The sequence below is a fragment of the Drosophila busckii genome, chromosome 3L, assembly GCF_011750605.1.
Source record: "Drosophila busckii strain San Diego stock center, stock number 13000-0081.31 chromosome 3L, ASM1175060v1, whole genome shotgun sequence".
Taxonomy (NCBI): domain Eukaryota; kingdom Metazoa; phylum Arthropoda; class Insecta; order Diptera; family Drosophilidae; genus Drosophila; species Drosophila busckii.
In genome coordinates this window covers 15857257-15881788 of record NC_046606.1, presented here as the reverse complement: position 1 = coordinate 15881788, position 24532 = coordinate 15857257, and the positions used below count along the sequence as shown (strand labels likewise).

Sequence of the window (24532 nt, the reverse complement as noted above, 5' to 3'; positions counted from 1 at the left end):
TTTATACAACATTGTAGTTTATTTATTTTGCTGTTATATTTAATTACGTTTACAAAGTCTGGTTTACATGGGTGGCGGCGGTGGCACGCCATTGAACATGGGATGCATAGCGGGACGAGGTGGTCCTGGCATGGGGAAGCCAGCCGGTGGTCCCAGTGTTCTATGAATATTCGGCGGCGGTGGTGGCAGTATCTTTGGCTCGAACTTGAATGCAAACTGCAGGAAAAACTGCTTGGTATCTCGATTCCAATGCGTCCAAAACCTGCCTTCGGTTTTCTCCACTTCACGTGAGGGCACTTTGAAGCCAATTGTTTCATAGGGCTCAGCCGCAAAGAGCAGGTACTGCCACTTGCGGTCTGGTGGCTCAATCTTTTGCTCGTAGGCGGACATGAAACGATGACGCGGCACTATACCTTCACTAATCTCCGGATAATCGATCTGAAAGAGCAGCGACTGCTGTCCATTTGAGGGCTCACGTTGTTTGGTAACACGATAACCGGGCCGACCGATTTTCACAAACTTTTTGGGTTCCACGCGTGGTTTTTCCGGCGCAAGCAGCGAGGAAGGTGCTTCTTTGGCCTCCTTGGCGGCACGTCGTGCCAAGTTCTCCTGATGTTTTTTGCCTTGCGTGTGCGCCAGGTAACTGCCCTCGTTGTTGTGAAGCGTTAGACATAGCTTACATTCGTAGGAGCCAAGATGGTTTTTCATAAAATATGGATCCTTATTCAAATCAATTGTTTCAAGCGCCAACTGCCGCAACCGTTCGCGACGCTCGCGATTCGTCTCCGACCAGGAGGCGACACCACCGCTACCGGTTTTGCCACCGGCGCGATTTTGAAAATCCATGTTTTAATTTAATTTATACGAAAAAAACGCTGTGAAAATAAAATTTGTCTTGTTTTTGCAGGGCAGGGTTGCCACACTACTTGAAAACTCAGAGCAGCATCCATAAGTTCGTTCAACTGAACTACTATCATTAAAACTACGAATTGTGTATGATATATCGTTACTTTTTGCATCGCTACGACTTTGAGTTGCACATGCTTACTTTTGTTTTAAAAATGTTAAATAATTTTAAGTCTTGACAAAAGCGCAGTAAGCAATAAGTGAGTGCTCACAATCAATGTGCAATATTCAAGAATTGCAATATTTAAGAATACGAGTGCAAAAACGTTCTATGTATAATTGCTCGCATAAATTCCTTGGAACATAAATTGTGTGTTAATTTGGTCATAGTTTGCTGCGTAGTTCATGCTGCTTAATTTAAATTAAACCACAAGCAAGCAATGAGCAAAAAGTCAATGTTCTGTCAGAAGTTGCAATTCCAATTCCATATTGCGTGAGAATTAATAAACTTGGCAAGATGTCGATGCCGTCGACGAATTCAGCAGCGACGCCCAAGCGAATTATCAATAAAATACCCTTGGATTTTAACAAATTAAAAAAAGCCGGCTTGGATAGAAAACTGGCAGAAGCATTGGGTAAACAAAACTTAACTCCAAAAAGAGATGCTACCTTGACAACGCCAGCATCCGAGGCGGCAACAACGACAAGAACGTCAGTGTCTACAGTGCCCTCTGCCCCGAGCGTTGGTGCAGCGCAGTCAACAACAGAGTCTGCTACCACAGCTACACAACAACAAAAGCCACAACTTGAGATACTTAATGGTAATTAAAAAAAATGTTGCTAAGGGAAAATTAAATTTTACTTATAAGTTGGGGTTTTCCCGATTTTAAACCAAATTATGTTGCCTTGTAAGTGTTTGGGCAAAGGGGCTCGGATAGGGCTTCGTGGCGTTGCTTGTTAAGTTGCACGCTGTTGTGAAATAATTTTTTGGTTAGGAACCAGAGTTCGCTTCTGGAACAACGCCTTTTGATGTAGACATTTCAATGTTTAAAGTATAATATATATTAAATATATTATATATAAGTCTTTAATTATTTAATAGGAGTTATCTTTCATCAATATATATATATATATAAGTGTATATGTATGTATTTAAATATATTTTTACAAAAGCAAATTACGTTCAACAAATTGTTATTGATAACAAATTATCCTTTGTTAATTTGTTTGTAAGCTTTGTAAATATAAGTATATTTTTTTTTTGTAATTTCGACTCATATAATATATTCAAGTGTTAGCTTCGACATTAACATTTGAAATCTTTCGATGGTGTAACTGTTAAGTTAGGTAGGATTTTATTGAGTTTTGACCAACTAAAAGTCGGATGTGGGTTCGAATCTCAGCGTGGGCTCAAATCATTATAGATAACTAATCATATTTTTTTTTCTTACTTTACAGCAAAAATTGCGAAATCATTTTCCAAAAATGTTGTTGCTGTGAATGAGCAGACGCTGCATATAAAGGCGCTCCTAAAAAATCGAATACTGAGCAAAGCCGCTGCTCGTTTGTCAGATGGTGCTGCTACAACACCAACGATAGCAACAACTACTACTAATGCAAACAACAGCTCAGCTGCGTCAACATCTTCTGGTGGCTTTAATGGATCTGTAACCAAAGCTGATTTAACAACGCGTCAGCAACCATTGGTGCTAAATTTGCTAAATCAATTGCCCAAGCAGCGTGCTACATGTGGGAAATCGAGTTCAAAACGGAAGGAGCAGCCTCCGCCCGCAGCGGAAAGAGGCGTTACACCTGTTGTAAAAAGAGCATCCTCAAGTCCAGCAAATCCGCCAACAGTCGTAGCAAAGTCACCGCCACCGGCACCACTTATTGTGCTTGAGAATAAAGTGCTAGCGCCCGATGAAAAAATAGATTTGCGTAATCTACATTTGCCAGCCTCCACGCCGCTCAAGAAGATAATAAATTTGCCCAGTAAACTGCCACCAGCCCCAAAAGGAAAGGTTATACTTAATGCCAACAAACTAAAGATGCCGCGTGAAAAGCTTGCCCTGTTGGCCAAAGAAATACGCAAGCAGGCAGAGCAACAGAAGCAACCTGGGACGGCACCGCCAACTGATGTAGTGCCCAGCTCGCCAGCAATTCCCAATGATATAAGCATTATTTCACCTTGCACCGATATACATACCTCGCTCATTTCCCCAGTTGAAAAAGTAAACAACACCTTTTCGCCTTCACATGTGCCTACGTCTATTGGACCTCGTTCCCCTGATGATAAGTCTTCCAGCGGTATGCTCTCCGCAGTGGATTTTATAGCTCAGCTAACGGCATCAAAGCCCATCGACCAGACCAATGTGTTTGAACTATCGGCAGAGGAAGCAATGCTGAATGCTAAATTTAATTCAATAAAAGAAACTGTAAGGCCCAAGACACCTGAGCAAGAGTTACCTATTGGCAAAATTCTCAAGTTGCAAGATCTTGATATTTTACATGCCACAGTCAATAATAACGAGCCCAATGTTGTGCGCATAAGTCCGAACCCCATGAAAATGCAAAGCAATAGCATAGACAATCAGACAATCAATACAAGTCCTAAAAAAGATAATGCAAGCAGCGTCGGCAAGAATGACATTCCAACTGTTAAGGAAATTAATAAAACAGTGGGAGTACACACAGAAGAGTCTGCGGCGAAGGAAGAAAAGCTACCAGAGGAGGAGGAAAAAGAAAAGCCACAGGACAAACCGTTTCCTTATCGAGTAAGGAAAGGTCAAGTTCAATTGGTCCAACGTAAGAAACGACCTATTGTATCAAAACTACAAGAAACAAGCGTTGTAGATAGCGAAAAGAATAATGTGGCATCAACGGAAACTGCCGGTGATATAAGTGTAGTCATTGAGGAACCTAAAAGTGTGGATAAGTTACCAAAAGATCAAGTGGAAAACAAAACCAAAAATTCAATCGCAAAAAGTGAAGAAAGTACAAAACAAATGAAGAAAATAACTGAAGAAAGTCGCAACATCACAATTCGAACGGAAACTCCAAAAGATTTATCAAAAATTGAGAAAACAGAAATTAAAAATACATTAAGTAAGTTTAAAACTGACCAAAGCATAAATAACATGAAAGAGAAAAGCGTCGAAGAAACCAGAAATAGAAAAAGCAGAAAAAGTGATGAACAACAAGCGAAATATCAGGACGAAAAGCCTCAAAAAGAAGAAATACCAAAATCAGCTAAACAAGATGCGAAGCCGGTTGAGAAAACTAAAGATAATGATATGGTAAAAATAAAAGATGAGTCTGACAATGCGCATGGAAGAAATAAAAAGTTAGTCATAAAAACTCCAGAGAAATTTCAAAAACCAGCAGAGGTTGTGCCTAATGAAGCTGAAGATACGAAGGTGAGAAAAAAATCGGGAAAATCAATAGATAATATTTCTATAGAAACAGCAAACAAAGCAACAGATGAGCTTAAGAGCTACGCATTTAAGGGAGCCGAGGAAGAAGCAAAGAATTCCCCAGCTGAAGACACTCATGATGAAACGGCAACTAAAGGGAATATGCTGGCAGAGAAGGAAAAAGATCTAACCCAACTCTATCGTCCACCCAAGATGCCTAAGCTAAAGCAAAAACTACTCAACAAAAGCAACAACAATAATGAAACAAAAGACGCCGTTGTAACAACTACAAGCGTAAATTTGCTGGAAGTTTTAAGTCGAGAGGAGCCAGCAGCTCAGGGTGAAGCCAAAGTGCCCTTCAAAGTCAGCAAGCAGCCAGTGGCCGAGAATCAACAGACTGCTGAGCCTGCACTGCCTGTGCAGCCAGCAGAGCAAACAGCTGGCAAGTCAACGACTAGAAAGAAACTAATCAAGACGCGTCCAGTGCTCAGTGCTAAGCGACCCGCCAAGCCAGCTGCGGAGGCAGTGCATCCCAGAAAGCGTGCACTGCTGGCCGAAAGCAAAGCGAAAAACGGACAGCGCGTAACCACATCCAGCACCAGTGATGATGATGGACTTATGTTTCATGGGTTTGATGAAGACCTGAGCAATAGCAGGCGGGTCAAGCAGCTCAAGTCCCAGGAGACGGATATAAGCGATGATACGACGCCGGATTGTGATGAAACGGAGGAGGAGCCGCTTACAACAGCAGCTGAGCACAAGGAGCAGCCGAAACCAAGTGTCTGTGATGTGAGTGTCGAGGATGCGCAGTGTAATCTCAGGCTGCTCAGTGATGTGGCACTAGAGAAGACTACAACAAGGCGTAATAACAAACGAGGCAAAGACCACGAAGCAGCAAAAGTGACAAAGGCAGAGCAGGTAAAATCCCAGCAAGAGACAACTAAGGAAGAGCATTTAGAGTTGGCCAAATTGAAGCCACTGACAACAGTGAATCAAAGAAGCACACGCAAGAGCCTAAAGCCGCCGCTGGCAGCAACACCAACAGCTGAGACTGAAGCTGCGGAAGTGATAGAAGAGCCAGCAACGGCCAAGCGCAAAAGCAAACGCGGCACTAAGGAGACACCAGAGGTGCAGCTCAATGCTGAGGAGACGACGCAGTCTAAACGTCAGACCAAACGGAAAATTTCCACAGCTGAGCTTGACACAAGCGCAGCTGAACTCAAACCAAAGACTGAAACACGTCGTGGACGGCAAAGCCTACCCGCCGTAAGTGTAGTCACGCCCCAAGAGACAGCCACACCCAACGACACATCGTTGTCTGCGCCCAAGAAGCGTGGACGAAAATCTGCCAATGAGCTTTTTGCCAAGCGTTTAAAAACGGAGAACAATGCGATAGATACCATGCCTGGCTGGCCCGACTGCAGTGGCTTTGACTTGCGATTGCTGCTCATCACCCAGCGGGAGCAGCTGGAGCTGCAGGTCGAGCAGCTGCGTCTGGATGGGCAAGGAGAGGGTAGCGACCAGTGCGGTCTGTGCTTGAAGCGCTGCAACAAGGCGCAATGGCAAACTCACTTGGGTGAGCACTACGGCATAGGCTGGACAATGGAGAAAACACCAGCGGTGCGCATCTTAAACATTTGTTTATATACATGCAACTTTATTAATCTGTTTATGCTTTTTGCAGTTGTTAAATCGTCATGGGCTCACCACTATGATTAACGCATACCTTAAGGCCGGCAATAGTCTCTGCTGCCGGATCTGTCAACGCCAGCTGGGCACGGGACTGGGCTTGTTGCTGCATATGGAGAGCTGTGGGGCCAAGCAGCGCGTAGAGTGCGAGATTTGCAAAAAATCCTATAGCAAGCTATCTTATCCAGTACACTATCGAACTTGTCTCGTCAAGCGCACGCAGCTGCAGGAAAAGGCGGACAAAATGGCTGCAGCTGAGGAAATGCAGGCGAACGTGACGGTTTTCAGCAACGCGGGACGCGCCAAGCGCAAGTCCACAATAAAGTAAGTGGTACTTTCAATATAAATTTTCGCAAAAAGTAATAAATTTACCATTGGCAGAGCTGAAAACAAGCTGGGGAAGCTAGCTGCCTTAACCGAGCAGGAAACGAAAGCTTTTGAAAGCGATGCATCTGATTATGATGCAGCTAAGGATAATGAATCTTCTGAAGAGGATGGATCTGAAGGCGTGGACTCTAATGAGGATGCGCCTGTGTCTGAGGAAGATGAACCCAAGGAACGTGGACGCATTAAAACTATGTCGAAGCGAAATAGCTCGAAAATAAGTGCAGGGGACTTGCGCAAGAGCTGTGAGTATAAAATTAACTTATTTTAAATGAAATGAAATCAAATTTATTACTTGCAGTGCTTGGACGCATTTCTAAACTGGACTTGGTGGTAGCAGAACGTTGGGCATTTTTGTAAGTAAAATGGCATTTTATTTCACTCTGAAATTTACATTTATTTTCATGTCAACAGCGAGAAAACAAATTATTCCAAGCAAGCTTTGTATGCCCATTGGAAGCCCCTCTTTACACAACTTTCTGCGCAGCTATCTAAAGAGTTGCTGCCCTCCAAGGAGTTTAAATCCATGCGCTATGCCTACAATAAGCTCAAAAACGATAATTGGCAACAATTGGCGCCACTGGAGAGCTTCAATCAAGCAGGTAATGTATGCTTGTAAGCCTCATTTCTGATTTGTATTTGATTGTATTATATTGCAGATGAGCACGTTTGCTATTTGGGCTCTGCCATCAAGCAGTTGGCTTGGGTGCCGCTGCCCGCTGAAGCGGCAACACAATATTTGTTGTGTGCACAGCGTGCCAAGATGCTCGGCTATGCGCGTCAGCTTAAACCGAAATTAGAGGACGCCTTACTCTTGCTGCTCGCCTGCAATCAACTGTCAAAAGGCAAACAGGATTGGGCGTTGGAAACGCGCCTGCATTATGGCATACGTGTGCGTGAGGGACCAGTGCATAGCTTCGCATTTATGCCCAGCGGTGGCTTTGATAAGGCCTTAAATCGTTTGGCTCTCTTGGCCGTGGCAAATACTTCGAGTACAGTGCAGATTTATGCGCTACCGCTGCAGGTGGAGGACTGTCATCAAGGTGTGGTTTTGGAATTGCAAGCGCTATTAATGCTCAGCTTGGATATAGCAGAGCCAGTGCTGGATGCCTGCACCAAAATCTGTTGGTCCGAGGCTGCTGGTCATAATTTCTTGGTGACTGGTTATGCCAGTGGTAATATTGCCTTTTGGGATTTGCTAGATACCTCTGGACTAAATGCTCTGGAGCACAACAATCAGCAGCATTTGCTGCCCGCCAACTACTTTTACTTTGGCGAGCGCAATATATATCGTAAGCAAACGTCAGCAAAACTTTTTGTATTTATATATAATGCCAATTTATTTGTAAACTGCAGACTTGGAGCTGCACTATGACACTAAGGGACCACGTTGGCTAGCTGTTGGCACTTCCGTGCGTAAGCTATGCGTCTATGATATCAAGAACTGGCTGCAGCCCTTGCCAATTATTTCCGAAACTGTAGCCAATTTCTATTTGAGCTGCTTGAGTTGGCCATCTTTGTGGGAAGCTTTCGTAGCTGGCAGCTCTGAAATATTTAAATTGCGTAAGTTTTCTATGCATTGCAATTTGGTTTGGTGTTTAATTTATTTTATTCTTTGTTGCAGAATATGCGCGTTTGATTACACTCAACCCCTCCGGCATTGCCTACACCCATGGCTTGTTGGATTTCTCGATTAGCAGTCCACGATCACTGCATTTTAATTGCCAGCAAACGCTTACGGTGGCTTCCAGCGATCGTGGTGACGTCATCTTTACGCAATCACTGCAAATCAACTTGGAGAACGCGCTGCGTAAACGTAGCACTAAGGTCCGTACTATGGGCGCCACCGAACCTGTCTATTTGAATGGCAAAGAGCAACCCGAGTCACTTACAGCTGCAGAGTTCAGGCGCGATTATGGATTGCTCCTTCAACCATTGGCAAATATGCCCAATGGAAGCGGGCCCAATCATTTAAGTGCTAATCGACGTATCAGCTGCTTCGATCTGTCGAACTTGCTACGCGTGAATTGCGTGCGTTGGAATTGGAACAAACCTGCACGTAACTGGGTCGCTGCAGGAGCTGAGCATGGACTTTTGCGGATTTTCAACCTCGAGCCGGACAAACATTTTGAATCCAAACTGTCCTGAGACTCGTATTTTATTATTATTACTTTTACTCCAATTTTGTTGAATGCTTGTTGCCTAATTATGCAGAATTACATAAAAATCGTTTTATATAAATTGGAATAATTTATTGCGTTAATATAGATATATATATATATATATAAAATATATTTAAAATAAAATATATTTAAAATTAAATATATTTAAAATAAAATATTGTACATAATATATTGCATTACTGCAAGTATGTAATATAGAATTTAAATTTATATTATTGATATAAAACTATATTTATAAATTTTACAAATAAAAGTTATGTATGTTATGCCCAACATAAACTATAATAAAAAATATTTCTGTTTTGCGGTGAAGTGCTGGGTATGAAATTCATAATATGAGTGAAGGATGTTTGACGATATGAAGTAAATGCAAAATACGTCTTACAAAAAAAGGAAATACGTCAATTAAACATTGCCATTTAGTATGAATCGAGCTAAACAGCTAAAGAAAAAGAAATCAAACCAATTGCTGTATAGTACTATATCCCAGCAAACATTGGATTAATATTTTTGTATTATATTCTCTTTGTATCCATTTACTGTTTTCTATGGTTGTGATTTGGTTGGACAAAGATAAAATTATGAAGCGACTTGAGTGGGAGTTCTGGATCGAGTTTGATAAAGTTGTGTGGCTCTGATTAAAAAAAAAAGAGATTCTGAATCGGGCTGGAAAAACTGCAAAATTACTCTATATTGAATCCAATTACTGTTTTCTATGCCAGATTTGGTTTGACTATTGTTCAAATAAATAACCAGGAATTATAATAAAAATTGAAACGTTTTAAAAGGATAGGAATGGGAGAAAACACAGTTAAAATGTTGGTTTATAGTTAAAAACGAATTCTTTATCGGACTAGAGAAACTACACAGATAAGTTTAAATTATACACAAATTCTTTGTATTGAATCCAATTACTGTTTTCTATGCCAGCAGTGGTTGGACTGTAATTCAAACGACGAAACGAAAAGTTTTGAGCGACGAGTTCTGGATAGGATTAGAGAAAGTTGAGTGGTTCTGGTTAAATATAAAAGGAGATTTCTTCATAGGGATGCTATTAAATTCTTAGTTTTGAATCGGGTAGAAAGGAAATCAGATTTTTGGTCCGGCTCAAAAAACTACCAAAATGAATTATATATAAAAATTACTATATGAAATCCAATTACTGTTTTCTATGACGGATTACGATAGACGATAATTCAAAAGATTGGCATTTTGAAAGGCGAGTTCTGGATCGGTTTGGAAAAAGTTGTATAGCTCTAATAAAAAATAAAAGGAGATTTCTTCTTATGGCTGAAAAAAAACAATGAATATAATTGTATATAGGAAAATGAGTTCTTTATCGGTCTTGAAAAAATTGAAGAAATGAATTTTTCATTGGTCTGCAAAATCTACATAAAACCAAATAAATATAAAGTAAAAAGAATTGTAAAAGTTAAGAAGAATCCAAGTGGAATTATGATAATGATTACGCATATGAGGGTATGAAATGATAAAATTATATTCAATTCTGAAAGCTTTGTCATATTTGTCACTCGAAATTCTACAAAGCAGATTATATAGAGTTTAAAAATGGAAACCAACAAAACCTTGGGGTCCAAAATTGACATGCAAATGCTGGAGGAATATCAGCGTCGTGTGGCGACTTTACTAGAGCGTATGGGACAGCTGGAAAACTCAATAAGCATGTTAACAACTGCTGGTCGTCCGGATGATGGAGCTCCGCAGTTGGAAATTACAGATAAGACTGAATTGGAAACCGCTGCTGGTGACTCGAGTACTAAGAAGAAAGAAAGCGTTTAGGATGCTGATGTTGTATGATAGATGGCTCTATGACAAATCGCAATACGGTATTTAAAACGATATATATAATTTATTTACAACAAACATACATATACATATATTTTATATATTTCGTTTACTTTATGTACTCTGCATTTGTATACATATATATAATTTACATTGGATACATATTTGCAATGTGGATGCAGAGCTATGATTCTTTTCGTTTTCTTTTTAACAATGATAGAAAGCTATTTGAGCTAGGATAATCAGCGATTGCGATTTGATAATGTAAATTGTTTGCTTGTAAAATAAACATAAATTTCTTGTTAATTGATATAAATAGTGGATTAAAAACCTGTGTGTGTGTATAGTTAATAAATTATATGGGCGAAAATGCTTGGCTTATAAATTAAACAGACTAAAATACATATGCTAACCTAACAAAATTAACTGAATGTTTTGAATAACACACAAAAACTGCAGACAATTATTCCCCTACTTCGTATAATACACTTTAATTTTGATTTTTAGAATATTATTTGAAATACAAGAAATAGAGAATCTAAATATATGTAGTTTGTGTGTATATATATATAGAGAGATATGGTATATTGTCTTTTCTATGGCCGTTAAGTGTGTTTTTGTGTGTGTTGCAGAGTTAACAGTGCGTTAACAGTAACTTAACAGAGCGCTTAGCATTGCTGTCTATTATGCACTTGACCTTCAGTCTTCATTCTTAGTACTTTAACTCTTCATATCTCATGCACTTTTTTCTTATCTTCACCTGGCATGCTCTAAACAAATTCAATGCAATAATATTGAAAAAAACGGAACTCGACCTGCACTTAACATAAACAAACATATAGAAGAAGCATACAACAGAGCATCTAACAGCACTCTGTTAACCTGTTTACTTTTGCACACCATTTGCTGGCTCTGCTTGGGTGTTGTTACGTCTGCCGCCCGCCAGCTCCTGCTGAATCTCGTTGAGACTCTTGCCCTTCGTTTCAGGCACAGCGAGGAAGACGAATACAACGCCAACAACTGTTAAGCCGGCGAACAGCCAGAAGGTGCCGCCATTGCCCAAGCCCTGCTTCAGATTCTCAAATGTCTTTGTAACCACAAATGCCAAAATCCAGTTGGTGGTGCCTGCAATGGAGCCTGCGAATCCCTTTATATCGGTGGCAAACAGTTCGCCCATCATCAGCCAGGGCACAGGACCATAGCCAATCGAGAACATAATCATGAAAATGCACAAGCTGGCCACAGGCAACCAGCCCAGATTCGTTACGCTTGCTGCGTCTTGATCCTTCATATAGAAGTAAACACCAATGGCTGTGGTCGAGAGCGCCATAACAGAGCCCGAGGCAAGCAGCAGAAGACGACGGCCAAGCTTATCCACAACCACAGTAGAGACAAAGGTTGCCACCACTTGCATCACGCCAATCAGCACGGTCGACAAACTAGGATCAATGCCAGTGTTGGCATCCTGCAAGCAAAAATACGCATGAACTACAAATAAAAGCAGTTTAATTGATTGGGCTATACCTTGAAGATGGATTCGGAGAAGAAGATGACGGCATTGATGCCGCTCACTTGCTGGAAGAACATGAGACCCAAGCTAATGCTCAATGCCTTGATATTGACCGAACGTCCCAGAGCAGCCAAAAGGTTCACTTTATTCTCGCGCATCTGACGATCCACCTGCTGCAGTTCATCCAGCTCAGCAGCGTAATTGTAGTTCTTGCCACGCAACCATTGTATGGAGCTCACAGCGCTCTCCGTGCGGTCCTTATAGACCTAGAAAGCAAAGTGTAACCATAGTTAACATTGGTCTCAACATTGGCTGCTTGCAGACTTACCAAATAGGTGGGTGACTCTGGCATGAAGAAGAAGATAATGCCGAAAGCAATGGGCACCAGACCGCAGACCACGCTCATCCAGAAGACGCTCAGACCAGCGCCTACGCCGTAGACAAACAGTATACCAATGGTGATCATCAGCTGGAAGAAGCTGCCCAAGGTGCCGCGTATATTCTTGTGAGCAATCTCGCCCGTGTACATGGGCGCGGCCACACAGAAGGCGCCGCCAGCAATACCCAAGATGAAGCGCGAGACATACATCATACCCACATTCTGGGCCCAAATGAGCAGCGCCCAGCCAAGCACAAAGGGCAGCACCAGGAACAACATCGTCCACTTGCGTCCAATCATATTGATGAGAAAGCCAATCGGAATGCAGACGCAGGCAGCGCCCAAAGTCATGAAGGAGCTCAGCCAACTCAACTGCTCACCGCTCACTTCAAAGTCGTAGGCCTCGCCCTCCGTTATGCGTTCGCCAGCTGGCGAGGTCCAGCCGAGGACAGTGCCAGCGGCGAAGGCACCACCAGCTGCAGCCAAGGCGGCCACATATTGCGGAAAGGTGCGCAAACTTCCACCGCTATACTCATGCACCATGCTGTCCAGTAGATTCTCCTGTTCCTGTGCAAATAGAAGAGATTGGGATTGTTAAAAGTTAAGTTAACCGTTTGACTAACCAACTTCAACTGCCAGCTAACTTGGCCATAATGCCCAGTCAAGCGATTAGCAGTCCATGCGATAATGCAACTACTTAATTTATAATGCCTCAAGTTTAAAGTGGCCAGTGGCCGATCCCAGGAAGCGCGATAACTTAATCGGCATTTCAAATGCCGATTGTAATGCAAATAAAATTATTTTTAGTTTCAGAATTTTTCCTAAATGGGGGCACTCTGGTATGTGCCACATAAAAAGTATTTATGGTTGCAACTACTTAGTATATAAAGATCTAACTAGAAGATATAACCAGCATATAGCAATCTAATCAAAATATATGCAGAGTTATGCATTTTAAAAGTTGATAACAGTAAACAGTTAGCATAGCGCAATTAATTAAAAGAATTTGCCTAATACAGTAAATGACATTCTATAGATTAAAGCCCCCGAGAGGTTCAGTGAAGCGGTGCCAATTAGCTAATATTAAAAACCTTGGCCCTGGCTTTGCATTCATAATTACACTATATATACTTCTATATATGCATGACCAATGAAGCGAAGCTAACGCGTGTCTTATCACTAAACGAGTGTGTCTATGGGTGTAAGCCATTCTAAATTATTACCAATTCATAGCAAGTTTGTTTCATATATCTGTTCCTACCTTTCATTTAATTGAATTATTAAATAAAGGTTATGAGTAAGCAGCAACTTTGGTAATGAAGATGCATTAATTCTAAAATACTGCTAATGAAGAAAGTTCGGAACAAACTAAAGTCCTTTTAGAAATGAAATGCATAAAATATTAATTAAATTATTTACAAAATTCCACTGAAATCAAAAAAAAAAAAAATCATAAGCACTCTACATCCTTAAGATCTTTACAACAAGCTATTGTGATAATTAAAAAGAGAAAAGTATACAAGCAACGCAAGCTGTAAAATCTTCTTCATTATAACAGTTGAGCCAAAAATGAATAAACAGAATTTCCCCAAATAAATAATGTGTTGAATTCGCATTTAAAATTGACTCTATGTCAGTTGGCTCCTTTCATTTCTGACCTCTTTCTTAGCTTCTTTACGCCTTTACTTTGTGCCATTTTCCACCCACATGGCCTTAATCACGGCATGCAGTCGCCAGCCATATACAATGTCTAATCTCAGCCCACGTCAGCAGCAGCAGTGCAGAGCACAGCGCAGTATAAACTTCCGTCTCAGTGCATACGCTGGCCGAGAGTCTGTTGTTGTTGCAAGTAACGTAAAGTATTTAACGCTTTGCTGTGTAGAGAGGCACACCCACGCCCACTGTGCTTTGGCTGGCTGGGACACACCTCCAGACTGGGTTGTAATCGATATTGGTGCTGTTCATTTGGTTTGGCTTATGTGGTCAGAGCTGAGCGCGCTGTGCTGAGTGCGCTCTTAACTATATATGGATTAACGCTGGCAGTAGTTAAACGCATCGACGAGCCAATAAACTTGTTGGTCGCCTACGTGCCAGCCGACTAGCCAGCCAGCCCAAGCTCTTGACCCTGAGGCCTAGGGGCCAGGATGACAGAGAAGTCAAGTCGTTACAAGTTCATTTCAATGTCATTTACTTGCAACACGCGTATTATATATAAAAAAATATATATCATTTCCATATAAAGCGCATTCTCTACAATAAAGTAACAGGTTTTCGTTGGCTTTAAGGAATGCTTTAAAAGCCTTGTCAAACGTCTCAATAAGCCAAAGCAGCATATTAATCAGCTAAGAATTGGAACCTAATACAAATTAGTTTTGCATTTCCTGAATAATAACAAATAAGTCCACACAACTGCAAAATATTACGCATACGTGCATTTGGATTAGCATAAAAATAAACTAAACTATTAATAGCATTGAAAATGGGTTTTATTTACATTTAAAGCTAAATATCATTAAATGCTTATCTGAATTTTCCCTATGTGCAATTACTAGCCTATTATATTTAATCAACCAAATCTGATAATGTTTATGGTATATATGCATGTATATATGCTTTGCTTATCAGTTTAATAGATAATTTGGGTCATAGGCATTTGGTAACTTTCTATTTTTATTCAATTTGACAGAGTTTTATTTTTGTTTTTATGCTGCACAAGGTCGTCAAAAGCAAACCAAATTAATCAACGTTTAAAATGAGACCATCTTTCAAAAAACTAAAAAAAGTCAATAAGTGCTCTTATCGCTTAGCTATTGAATAATGGGGCGTTACCACAAAAAATTATTGCTAATCATTAACAGCAAAAATAATAACAATGATAATAACAATAACAATAATAAGCTGCGTATGCTGTGCATTCAACAATGCAAATTAAATAAGTACGAATTACGTTCCAGTATAATGCACAAAGCAAATCGACTGGATTTCAATTTTTTCTTAATTTCAAAAATAGTTTTTTTTTATAAATCACTACAAAAATAATAAACAAGTGCAGATATGCCGTGAAATACGGTGTTTCATTATATTTTCTGTGTTTGGAATTTATCAGTTTTGCTGGTTCACAATAAATTGCTTAATTTTCCCTTAGCTATATCAGTGGAAGTTGTTTGCTATTGTTAAACACACAGCACGCAACTTCGTTTCCCCTCTGCTGCTGCTTCGTAATACCATCGAAATTTTTATGTTTGTCAAGGTCAAAAGCAACGCTAGTTGACTCAGCTACATTCAACATTAGATTATAAAACATTTTTTTTAAGTACCCGCAGCAGTTGGCGAAAGTTTAAACTTTAAACCAATGTTTATTATATATTTTTTTATTTGCCATTGGTCATTGTCATTGACATTGGTTCCATTGGCATTGGCTTTGATAATTTCCACTGCTTGCCGGGAGCCATACTGGTTGCCATTCTCAGTGGCTTCCAGCAGGTGGGAGCTCTCCTCCTGGTGTGCATCCAGTTTTTTGTGCGCATCATCGCCGCTGGAGGATGCCGTCGACATATTGTTGCGATATGTGAATTCGTTGCTCACTTAGTTATCAATTATTGTTAACAATTAATGATGTGTATTTTGTCACTTGTGGATATGTTTGGTATGCAACGCGCCTGCAGATGCTCAAGTCATTAAATTTTTAACGGTTTTATAGCACGTTTTGTGGTTACGCTGTCGAGTTATTGAATAATATGTCCTTTGTCCTTTACAGCACATTCGACCACCCACGTCGCATTTGTGAATTCATTTAAACGCATGCGCACTAAACAAACATGTTGCTTGAGCAGAAATAAATGCACTCTACAACTTTCAGTTTTTATTTAAATTTATTCTTAGAGCAACGTAAGTTTTTGAAGCAAACTAAAAGTTTCTTTGGACTGCACGCAGCGAGTGTCGCTTGCCAAATGGCGCGACAGACAAAAATTTAACAGTGCCGGTCGCTTCACTGGATCTGGACTCTCTCTCTCTCTCTCTGTCTTGCGCTCTCTCTGGCGCGCGCGCACTCTCTGTAACGCACTCTCCAAGTTTGCTTGCGCTCTCTCCAGCTCTCCAGCTCTTCCGGCTTCTCCTTACATGCTGCACGCACTTGGGGTGGACTACGACGAGAGGCTATTGACTTTGGCAGCGACTGGGACGGCGGCGGCGGCGGCAGCAACAGAAACTGGAATTGTGTGCGTCTTTGATTCTACTGCCTCGGCTTGAAGCAACAATAAGAACAACAACAGCAGCAACAAAAGCAGTGCAGTCTTTTGTCTGCCTTAAAGTGCATTAAAGTTTTCATTGGGAAAGGCACTTGATGGGCAGCTAAACTTCGTTTAAAAGGCAAACGATCCTCGTTGCTGGCCTCAATTGAGTTTTATCAGGAAAATTTAAGCACAATTACAACTTGAAGTTGCTCAATTGATCCTGCTTGTAAATCAATTCAACAGCAGCTGCTATAAATATGCCACTTAGGAATACAAACTACACTCTAAGAATTATAAACATTTCAAACGTTTGCTCAATAATTTCACAATTATCGAACTAGGTTTCATTTGAGTACACAAACTGGTTTTTGGGCAAATAATCCACAGTCGCTTAGCAAAGAAGAAAATTAAAAAGTATTTTTGTCTATAGTACACACGAGGCAAAAGGTAAAGAGTGAGTAAATATATATACAGTATGCCATAAAATGCATTTCCATATGCACACACATACAGTCAGCTCTACTATTTGTATGGCATATTGTTTGTTTCCAATACCAGCCAGCCAGCTAGCCAGCCAGCAAGCGAATGCGCGCATTTTCTTACACGAAAGAATTCTATCTATAGTTATATACTTGAAAGATAAAGACATGCATTCTTCTCGATCAGCTTGCAGTATCTAGCGCGCTCTATGCAACGCTGAGCATGAGCATCGGTGCAACACAACTGAGTTGGCCCCACATGTGCTTCAAATTAGCGTAATGGAATATATTTGTAGCGACACTAGATATAGAATTTAATGTACTTAGTGCAATTTAAGGCTAGAGCATTCAAATCTAATTTATTTATTTGTGAGTAAATCAGTCAGCAGCTGCGACTAGCATTTCTATTATTATGCACGCATAGCACACAAATTGTTTTGAATAAACAACATTCAAAAATGAATTTAAAGCACGAATGTATAGAGCAAAGGAGTGTATCCGGTATGCGACAAAGAGCATTAATTTAAATTAACACATACTATATGTAGTTAGTATATTTTTGTTTATTAATTACAGCATTTCACAAAGGCAAGCTGACGTACAATAAACAAAAACATTCGCATGCATTGCAAGTGGATGAACTGCTCTCAGTATAGCGCAGCTGATTTTGCTTTTATTTGCATGCGGCACTTTGAGTATCTACAACAGTTTTGTTGCGTGTGGCAAGTTGCAGCTGAAATACAACTAAACAACATTTGGCACGCTCTAAGCTGGCACCAGGCGCACAGAGCGCCTAAAAGCAGGCTCACCTGCGCTCACACACACACACACCCACTCGCATACACACACACACACAAGCACATCTGTAGCTGTTGGAATAGCAACTACGCGCTCGTAGCATGTTTATGACTACAAGGGCACGCAATGTCGACAGCGCTGCGAGTGTGTGTGTGTGTGTGTGTATTCTAATTACACATACATACATACATACGTATGTATATGAGCAGCAGCGCCAGTAAGGCGCAACTTTAGACCTTTGGCACGCCCCCCCTGGGTAAGCATTATACAAAGCGCTCATTAGGCTGTGAATTGACGTTGACATAGTCTCAGTTTTTAGTAAATGAGCGTGCGAGCGCTTGACGTCAGCAGCTACGTCATCAGTTTGTTGCTCTCACACGCGTGTGTGTGTGTGCGTGTGACGTCACAACAGCCAAGCCCCAAAAATACTTGGCCAATCGGCTAACAGCGAACGTGCCCCTTTCTCAAATAACTACGCACATATACACACTGGCATTTCAACTTTGGAGCTTCAATTTCATAGTTGATTTAGTTGCAGTTGCTTTTGTAAACATCACGCGATTTCAGTCAGTTCAAGTGCAAAGCTCTTGGATTTATGCTGACCCATCATTCAATATAAACTTTGACCTACATTTGAACTTCTGATGAAATGCGTCCCATTTTTTTGCAATCCTTATAAAAATCAATAATACACCCACCAACTTGCTCAAGGTTAATCCATATAAATACGAGATTCAAACAAAATGTCAATTAATTTGCGCAAAATGCAGCTTTTAAATCTACTGTATTTATTTTTGCACACCATATTTTATGGGGCCAATTAAAATATACTTACGTCTCAAAATGCAAAACTACGCAGCGCAAATTGTTGGTCTGTAAATAAAGAAAAATAAATCCATGCTTATTATTTTCGTATTTCATTGCATTAAGTTTTAGTTATTGCATTTTTTCTGCCACTTAAAAAGTAACGTATGCCAAATGGGCTATCGATTGTGTGAGCTAAATATCGAGCAAGTGGTACTAAAAATGTTAAGCCGCTGTTGTGCGATTCTTAGCAGACTGTTATGCAACTGTTATTGTTATCTGTAACGTATTTATTTATTTTTGGCTGACTAACTCCAAATAGCAGCTGTTTTGCTTAAAATAAGTTATAAATTGAACTTATAAATAAAAGCAGCTGCCAACAGCTAAAGTGCATATAATATATATCTATAGTTAATGAATGTAGTACATGAGCAAATAAAAATGTTTATGTTATGTTTCTTAAGCCTTGTTAGGGTTTTATCTAGACAGTTAATCTAAACGAACGCTTCACCTGAGCAAATAATAATAGTTGTAAAAATATTTCATACCTGTTTCTGCCCAAAACAAATCATATAACACTCAATACGAACTCAAAACCAAGACCTATGCAAACGCATACAAGTTGATGTGTCAAAAAGAAGATATAAGATTGTTACCTCGGCTTATCTTATCAGTAACTCTAACAGGCGAGCATTCCAAGAGTATATAAACAATATAGAATATAAATCCAGAGGATTGTCTATAAACATTACGTTGAGCATTGACCGACTTATCGCTGATTCCAGTTTCTTATCTATAGAGGATTGTGCTTTATGACCCAAGTTCTATCAGTTCAAACAGATATGGTACGTTTGTATTTCGAGTATTAATAGCTGTTGTTGAACAATTGGGTGTCGAAAATAATACTAGATATTTTGATTGATGGCTATTATATAATACATGTGTCTAATTCGGAATTAAACGCCACAATAATACGCACACGCCCACAACAATGATAATGGAAAAGAAAGAGATAGCAGGCGAGGTCACATACAATGCCGTCCATAACAAGTGATTTCCTGATTAAATTTAAGCAAATATTTAACTAACATGCTTTGTAAATTTTATGCTTGCCTTAAGTATTTATTAGCGCCAATTTAGATCACTTTTGTTTTATTAAAAGAAATCTTTATAACGCGCTGCGCTATAAAGAAAATATTTCAGTTTATCACACTTTATGTACTAAATATATAGAGTTTAATTTTATTGAGTGATTAATGGTAATTATGTGGTTTGGCACTGAATATACATAGAAGACCTTAACTGAAGCAGTCAAGCATGGGCAGCGGATTAAAAAGGGTTCAATGGTTCAAGTTCAAAGCTGCTGTCACTAATCGCAGACTTTACATTTTTTTAGTCTGAGTCTGGGTATTTTTCATAGAAGTTCCCTAATCTGGACTGCTGGCGCTCCCGTCATTGGACAATGTTGACAAAAACACTCACACTGACAGCAAAAGTTCAGCAGGGGTTATCAAGTGATTGACACAAGAGGCACGTCTCTGTTTTTAAATAATAATAAAAAAGCTAACAGCTTATATTGGCGATTGCCTGTTCCAGTGTCAGCACCTAGGTCTTGCTAAATATTATAAGTCCAAGTGACAGTGAACAAAGTGCAACTGTGCATTGTGATAAGCAAATGCATCGCACACACCCCCTTGACATACGTTTAACGGTAGCAGGGTGTACTTGAAGTCTGTGCCTGATAAGCTCTATCACTATTCCAAGAAACTCTCTTGCCACACTTTATTTATTAGATTCCCGGGGGATCATTAAAAACGCGTGCTCTTGTAATCTTTAAATTGATAACTAGGCAAATTATTATCATTTGGCAAAGTGTTGTGTACGTTTAGTACTCGTATCAAGGGTGTGTTCCTAATTAGCTAGTAACAGTACTTGAAGCTCTAGTGTTGCCATTACTGACTGCAGCTATTGTCATTACTTCCATGTATATATGCACATATAATTTTGTTTATCTTATCTAAATAATTTTTTGCAATAATGAGCTGTTAACTTGTTGTTCAATCAATAAATTATATTGTTGAGAAATGTATCAGCAATTTGTAAATAAATATAAAACCAAATTTAAAAGCTGCTGGTATCATGAATATAAAAAATTAATTGACAGCCATTTTTTGTGATTAACTTTTATAATTGCATCCTCATCAAGCATTTTGTTTTGTAAAATTCATTTTTTACAATATACAAATGCCATTAATTATTATTCTTTTTGACTTAAGTCAAGTACATTTGATTGAGCGGACATTGAACTTTGTCGGAACATAAAATCCTTATGGCTTATATGAACTTCCACTCACTCAACAATTACTTTATTGAACCCCACAGGCGTATACTTAATAAATAAGGCACAAAATTGGAACAGCCAGAAAGTTGTTTTAATTAGCGCAAAGGCAACACACGTAAAAACAAAAGCCCGCTTCACTGTCGATATTTGTATAATGAGGCGGTACATTATAAGCTTACAAAATTCATATAGACTTCCCAGAACCAAAACCAGAAACAGGTGTAAAAATAAACATAAATGAATGTTACTTAAAATGCTTCATTAAAATGCTTTGTTTACAAAACTTTCAATTTAAAGTTACAAATATTATTGTGAGAATTTTACGTAAGAAAGTTATTATACTATTATCGAATATAGCACCTTTTGAAAATGTCAATGATATGGGAGTTAAGCTAATGCATGATTAATTTTAGCTTATCAATAGCTCTGATAATGTCAAGCCTTAATGATTGATTTCCGTTTGAAATAGCACATACAGTAAAGCAATAGATATAGATCTATACTATATAGCAAAGCAACTGCAGTTGACATTTGGTTGACTAGATAAACTTAAAAAAAATAAAACGAACAATACGCACGCTAGTTACATTTCATTTAAGTTACATACATATATAGATTGCGAGTGTGATCGAAAACAATAATTAATTAGCTAGCTTAAATGAAAAGCGCATTTAAGCCGTCAAAAGGGGTTGACTTAACAACAGCTAGAGCGTTACTTTTACAGCTACTGACAAACACAAAGTAGACACGTGACTTTTTGCTATATTTAATTGAATTTAGCATGGAATGGTAAACAACATTCTTAAAATAATTGACAAAAATTAGCTGATTGCTAAAAGAAAACAAAATACTGCTTTTATCTTCATTTGCAATTCTATTTTGTTTTCATTTCTACAGCTGTTGACATGCTGTAGGTTTAGAGCAAAAAATTTAGTTAATTGTAATTTTTATTCTTTTTATTTGCACAGCAGTTGATTTGCATATTTGAAAGCTGACGCCAGACCTTTTGTTAAACAATCTTAATTTTCGTTTCAAACAAGTTTTAAATATTTCAGCAAAATATATACAAACAAAAAATACGCAAAATAAACTTGAACCTGAATTTTTAGCGCTAATTAAATAACATAAAAAATTTTGCGAATGAGAGTTAATTTATGCTTGAAATTCTCTGCAAATTTAGCCAAAATCCAATATTTTGTAGTTACAAATTAACATTGCAAAGTGAGTCATCTTTTGTTTGCTCCAAGAACTGTAACTGTAAGTTTGCTGCTTGCTTGACCAAAGTGACCGACCGTACAATTTTCGTTTCAAGTTTAAAATGTAACCACCGGCGCTACGCACGCCTACAGTGGCTCACCTGGTTCAGCGCACAGTATAATCACACTAAGGAATTTCCCATTGAATGTTGTTTACATCGAAAAGAATGAAAAAACTTTGCATTATCTTAAGGTATGGTGCACGAGAGTGCGGTGCAAGTAATGTTTAATTTGCGTGTACCGCCAAGTTGAAAATGTAGATGGCCGGACTCGTTGCTGCCTTAGTCATGACACCTGTCCGTGCGAGAAGCTCACTAAATTAAAAGCTTTCAAACTATTTTAAATTTTTGGTGCTGCTGCACTCACTTATGACTTTATTTTTAGTTTCCATTCATTGCGCACTTGAGCTTATCAACTTCAACCGCTTGCGCTCTTAATATTTACTAATCTCGATTAGTGCATTACGCAAACAAAAAGCCAAAAATCTTATCAAGAACCACAAAATTGTGTGACATGCACACGAACACCTTGAGTACGTGATGTCTTTTCTATAAAATAAAAACAAAGTAAAGCTTCCCTAAATAACAAGCTGGGGCAAAACCTCAATCAAGTCGGGGATTTTTTTTGTTTTAGGCTGGGAATATTGACTTTATATAAAACTCGTTGTCATTAGCTGCTCCAGCTTAAATAAATAAAATCTAAGCTTATTTTTGGAATTGCGCAATTCGAATTCTTAGTAAGCCGCTGGGCAATTTCATACAAAATTAATATGTTTTTATGATTTTTATATGTTCTACATACATATGTGCATTATTGTTTATTTATGTAAATCGTGTAGTTATGAATCAATTTGTTGACAACTGGCACGTTCCAGTGTCGTATGATTTTAGCGCTCAGGTCAGCAATATTATCAGCTTATACCTCAATGTAAGCTTCCATCACTTGTCTGCGCGTGCAGATAAATTAAAAATTTGGAAAATCACACCATCTTAGTTTGATTAAAGTTGACATACATAGTTATGGAAGTTAAATGCTTCAATAGCAGTAATCAGTTTCATAAATATAGTGCAAGCAATGAATGCTAAGAAAATAAATCTACTATGATAAGGGGAATTATAGTTGGCAAACTGTTATGTATCCAAGTACTTGAGTTCATAGAAAAATAACAAGTGAACTGTCAACGTCTGATTACTTATTCTTCTATATGCCTACGCTTATTGCTTTGTGCTTTTAGGCGCTTTATTTACACGCTTTACACTTTGCTTTTCAAAATTTATTATTGTGTTTTTGCCAAAACTATAACTGTAATTAAGACCGGAAAATAAGCACTTACCAAAGCCAAAAAGAAATCACAACAAGAATTGCTAGTTTGAGTTGTGCAGCCTCCGCTACGTGCTTCGAACTTGAAATGTCCTTAATGTGAAGAGCGAGGTAAACAGTAGAGAGTTTTTTCCTTTGCTTTCGCTTTTGATTGCCGAAAAAAAGCGCGCGTAATGTTATTAAAATATACGACGAAATCACAACAAAAAACGCGATGCAACGAGAGCAGACAAAATTACAGTTTACTTGTTTCTTTCGATGCACACACAGTTCGCTAACGGCACTTTACAGACGTACAGACGTACAAGGGCACACGCGTGGACAATGTAAAAAATAAGAATCTTTGGAGCTCGTCGCACGTTTAATACCGTGCGCGACGAATTCAGTGAAACAACTGATATCGTCCGACCAAGTGAGCCTCCGTTGTTGGTTTTAGCTTGGCAGAATTTTTCACACAGTGGCGGCAGCGCACAGTGGCGCAAGAGCGCTCAAGCAACGTGCCCTCGACGAAAGCTGTATTGGCGAAATTCTATTCCATAGCAAGTGCGAGTATATTGCGAGTGCGCTCACTGTATTCGGTAGTAAGAGATGCTGTCTACAACGGGGCAAATTATAACTGTTGTTGTTTTTATTGTGTTCTATCCCAATGGCTAATCGCTCAAATATATACACGCTCTTGCTGACGTCAAGGCTGGCATGAGCAAGGAATTTTTGAGAGAGGATGTGTGTGTGTGTGTGTGTGTGTATATGCGAGGGTGGATGCTGCGGTCGTTGCTTTATTTTGACATTGGCATTGTCCTTGGCAAAGGACACAGGCATTTCGTTAGAGCATACGCAAGTGACGTAGGTCTAACGATGTAATTGCAATTGCAATAAAGTGTTAGATTTCCCAACAATATAAAGAGTTTACATTTACAAATAGGCTGTAAGGATGTGTGTGTGTATGTTAATGTGAAATATGTCTACTTGTATTTATTACATAAGAATTAGCTGGAATTATGCATGCAAATATTTATAAAGTCTGACATATACTATAATTGTACATAAAAGCTTGTTATCACATTCATAATGGGTGCTTGTTCCAGACACATT

General features: G+C 39.1%; 3 protein-coding genes across 4 annotated transcripts; 1 reads left to right on the top strand and 2 right to left on the bottom strand.

Annotated features, from left to right (window-relative positions):
- Window positions 1–8: 8 nt before the first annotated feature.
- On the bottom strand, window positions 9–982 carry LOC108600474 (splicing factor 3A subunit 2). Its single transcript, XM_017988090.2, has one exon. The coding sequence runs from the start codon at window positions 844–846 to the stop codon at window positions 64–66; it is 783 nt and encodes a 260-aa protein (XP_017843579.1). The 5' UTR covers window positions 847–982; the 3' UTR covers window positions 9–63.
- A 151-nt stretch (window positions 983–1133) lies between these two features.
- Window positions 1134–8541, top strand: LOC108600748. The gene is made up of 9 exons (XM_017988501.2): window positions 1134–1667; window positions 2305–5879; window positions 5944–6272; window positions 6330–6577; window positions 6634–6688; window positions 6747–6934; window positions 6992–7624; window positions 7689–7895; window positions 7957–8541. The coding sequence occupies exons 1-9, from the start codon at window positions 1364–1366 to the stop codon at window positions 8478–8480; spliced, it is 6063 nt and encodes a 2020-aa protein (XP_017843990.2). The 5' UTR covers window positions 1134–1363; the 3' UTR covers window positions 8481–8541.
- Window positions 8542–11186: 2645 nt separating this feature from the next.
- Window positions 11187–23820, bottom strand: LOC108600482 (facilitated trehalose transporter Tret1-2 homolog). Of its 2 annotated transcripts, XM_017988102.2 has the most exons (5): window positions 23454–23820; window positions 18555–18592; window positions 12160–12777; window positions 11846–12097; window positions 11187–11786 (listed from the first exon to the last, which is right to left on the bottom strand). In XM_017988102.2, the coding sequence occupies exons 3-5, from the start codon at window positions 12751–12753 to the stop codon at window positions 11208–11210; spliced, it is 1425 nt and encodes a 474-aa protein (XP_017843591.1). In that variant the 5' UTR covers window positions 12754–12777; window positions 18555–18592; window positions 23454–23820; the 3' UTR covers window positions 11187–11207. The 2 variants fall into 2 exon arrangements, with proteins under 2 accessions (XP_017843591.1, XP_017843590.2); XM_017988101.2 differs by lacking the exons at window positions 18555–18592; window positions 23454–23820 and adding an exon at window positions 15592–16121.
- Window positions 23821–24532: the final 712 nt, after the last annotated feature.